This window comes from Asparagus officinalis, chromosome 8 (genome assembly GCF_001876935.1).
Source record: "Asparagus officinalis chromosome 8, Aspof.V1, whole genome shotgun sequence".
NCBI classification, from domain to species: Eukaryota; Viridiplantae; Streptophyta; class Magnoliopsida; order Asparagales; family Asparagaceae; genus Asparagus; species Asparagus officinalis.
In genome coordinates this window covers 130392215-130395788 of record NC_033801.1, presented here as the reverse complement: position 1 = coordinate 130395788, position 3574 = coordinate 130392215, and the positions used below count along the sequence as shown (strand labels likewise).

The 3574-nt window shown below is 44.0% G+C and overlaps 1 protein-coding gene across 1 annotated transcript in view; it reads right to left on the bottom strand.

Moving 5' to 3' along the window:
* The window catches only part of LOC109821960 (trithorax group protein osa-like), a 6011-nt gene continuing 2757 nt past the window's right edge, over nt 321-3574 (bottom strand). Inside the window, exons 6-11 of the mRNA XM_020388115.1 lie at nt 2594-3572; nt 1763-2533; nt 1398-1657; nt 995-1191; nt 738-848; nt 321-596 (exon numbers count right to left, since the gene is read on the bottom strand). Of these exons, the coding sequence (XP_020243704.1) occupies nt 767-848; nt 995-1191; nt 1398-1657; nt 1763-2533; nt 2594-3572 (2289 nt within the window). The 3' untranslated portion in view covers nt 321-596; nt 738-766. The remainder of the gene's footprint in view (nt 597-737; nt 849-994; nt 1192-1397; nt 1658-1762; nt 2534-2593; nt 3573-3574) is intronic.

Genomic DNA, 3574 nt, shown 5'->3' with positions numbered 1-3574 from the left:
GGCTGACCAATTATAAGAGTATGAATACTTCAACTATCCAATAAAAAGACAGGCAATCAGAAACAAAGAGGTATTTCATAACTTTTCTGCGCATTTTTTTGGTCATTTTCATCACATAAGAGCTAGGGATTGGAAGACCAGACCAATGAGAGAAAAAAATAAGTGTATACAATGGTATACAATCTAACATCTTTTCTACTGTTTTAGAGGCTAGTCATAAGCATGTGGGATGTTTGTCTCCCAAACTAAAAGAAACACTTCATTCCACGGAGAAAAAAAATTGAAGAAAATATAGTGCATCTACATATCAGAATAAGAAATACAGAATAAGAAAGTCACAACTGTAGGATATCCCAAGTTCAATGATAAGAGATTCAGATACCAATATCGGAAAACTTACTACAATATCCAGTTAAAAGAAAATATAAGACATCATAAGCAGCTACATATCAGAAAAGCCAACCATAGAAAGAAATGTGCAGCTCAATGTCAGCATAGCGCACATTTGCTAGATTAAAAGGAGAGAGAAAAAAAAACAAACTTAACTGCCAGAATATCATAGTTTCAAATGGTCGTCACCACGTAGAAATATCAACCTGCAGCAGGAAAAGAAGCTATATGAATGAACCAGGACTACCAAGTTTCAAACATATGCATCAGAGAAGATGCCAAATAAATGGTAACAAATTAAGGAAATCATTTTCAAAAGAAGTCAAATTTTGCTTCCAGAAAAATACCATGATTTTTCTGCCAATGCCATTTTTGTTTACTGCCTCTTTGCACGTTTATCAAAGCCAGACTTCCGTGGTTTATTGGCATCTTCAAATGGTGCAGCGTTTGCAGAAGCTCTGTTCAAGGCAAGAGAGAGAGTGTGTGAGAGATAGAGAGACAAGCTCAGAGTGATTGCAATGCAATGGTGTCAAAGTTGGAAGTAATATAAAATTTGAATGAGGAAACAAATTCAACTGAAGAAAGGGGAAGAAATATACACGACCTGTGCTTCTTCGCATTTTCTTTCTTAATGCTCAACACCATATCCATAGCCTTTTTCTGATGCTCTCTTCCCTGGGAATGCGCTTCTAAACCCTCCACAGTCTCACAATCAATTTTGCATATAAGACACCTGACCATGCCACCAGCCTTCCTCTTCCTTGATTGCTCAAAGCTGTCAATATTACCTTCACGGGAAGCCTACACAGAAGCACGACAAGAGAGCTTTTGAATGAAATGAGGGGAAAAAAGGACCAAAGACATGCAGCAGGCTATTCCTGATAAATTAAAAGAAGGAGCAACATTGTGTAGAATCGTTCACATTGGCAGCACAGGCTATTCATTGTAAATTAAAAAAAGAAGCAACAGTGAGTACATTGGCAGCAAACATAAAGGGGGGAACTCACTGAACTAAACCGTCCATTGAACCCTGCATCACCCATTCGCAAATGAGAAGGAAAGTTTCCAAGGCCGCCAGTTTCAGCAATATCAGGATGATTGTGGAACCCGCCAAAACCACTACCTCTGAAGCTAGGCATATCTCGTGGACCCATTATTTCATTGCCTCGCATATCATTCGGCAAACCATGATTAACAGGACCAATGCCATCCAGACCCCTCCTTAGCTGAGTAGGCAGGCCATCAGGCATATCTCTACTAAAATGACCTGTTCACAACAGTGGAAAATGTAAAGCTTCTACTTCACCGAACTGTAGCATCAACTCAAACTCACTGCTTAATTCATACAAAGGAAAAATAGTAAATCATCTACCTGGGCTTCTTAGAGGAGGACGATCAAATTCAGGAACAAGATTGAGACGATCAGGATGAGGAAAGTTTCCGTCATGTCTCCTTCCTAGATGTTCACGTGCAATATCCAGAGGACTTTCTGAATTACCAAACCTAGGCGGAAAAGGGGCACCTGATTGATAAGAGGATGGTGGTCTAAATGCATTTGCACCTCCAGATTGTTGTGCCATCCTATCAAGGGGCCTTGATGTCGGATAACCATCAAACCTAGGAGGACCTTCACCATCCAAATGAGCTGGCCTAGGAAATTGCTTCAAATCTTCTTCGAACTCTCTCCTATTGACATGTCTAGCAGGATCCAATGAGGAAGGCCTAAAATGCTCATCGTGTGCTGCTTTGAATCCTCCTTCAGGAAAAGGCTTAAACCTTTCATCTGGTAAAGGCCTAAACCTATCTTCTGATTCATGCATTCCACCAACAGCTGCATTGTTTGTCATCCCATTCATTTTCATGGCATTTGGGTGTCCATATGGAGCATGCTCGTTGGGCAGAGGCCGATGAGTATCAGGCTGCCTGCCATCATAAACTCCAGGCCTCCTGCTAGCATGTGCTTCAGCTTCCATAGCATTAAAGCTAGCCGATCTTCCCATCTTGTCTTCAGATGTAAAAGAATGTCCTGCCATCATCCTGTTAGGTGCATCCAATGCACCAGGGGGTGGTCCACCCATAACAGGTCGTGCCATTGCCTGTTGATCAAAACCCTTCGGTGGGATTCCATGATGATGCGGAGCACCTCCCGGTGGCGGCGGTGGTGGTGGTGGAAGTCTGGGCCCGGGGGGGCGATGCGGAGCACCTCCCGGTGGCGGCGGTGGTGGTGGTGGAAGTCTGGGCCCGGGGGGGCCCGCATGTGGAGGTGGCCAACAAGCCTCTTGGACTACTGGCATCTGTCTCTGTTGAGGAAAGGTCTCATGTACATTATGCACAGGGGGTCTCATCTGACTTGGCAGCATGGCTTGTCCATGCACAGGCACCTGAGGAGAAGGCTCAGGAAACCTTCTTTCTTGACTAGACTGATGTATGGGTTGTTGAAACATCCCGTCAGGTACAGGAGGTCTTTGGGATATCATTCCTGGGTCAGACATGTGAGGTTGATGTCCGTAAGGAAGTTGTTTCGGGGGGCCCGGAGGCATTCCTTGACCAGTAGGTGGATACGCACGTCCTTGAGCAGGAAATCCACTTTGGTGTGCAGATTGTTGCTGCAACTGACCTCTATCTAAAGCATGAGTTGCTTGCATTTGTTGAGACAGCATACTGCTAATATTTCCAGCATTCTGACCTTCGGGGACACCTTCTCCTTTGAGCTGTGCACTGGATTTGTCATCAAATTTGCCTTCTCGGCCCTTACGACTATAAGAACCCTCAGTCAACCCACCCACTAAGTTGGTGTCTTCTTCCTTCTTAACCAGCTGGCCATCCACAATTTCATCCTTTACAATATTTTCTGGGACATCTTTGTTCTCATTCTCAGCTTGGCTGTCTTTATCCTTTGCATCTGCAGCTGTTTTCTCCTCATTACTCTTGGACATGGTATCAGATACATGTTCAGTGCTTTTCTCCCCTGATTTGGTCCCTTCAGCATTCTTTACAACTAAACCATCCTCTTGTTTTGGGGTAGCAGGTGATGCACCACCTTGTTTCCCACCATGGGGTGCCTGAGACTGTTGAATGGGTCCAGATTGATTAACCCTTCCGCTATAATTCTGATTTAGTGGTTGCTGGTTAATACTAGGCTGCATGAGATTAGATCCAGTACCAGGAGACTGAGGAACTGGCT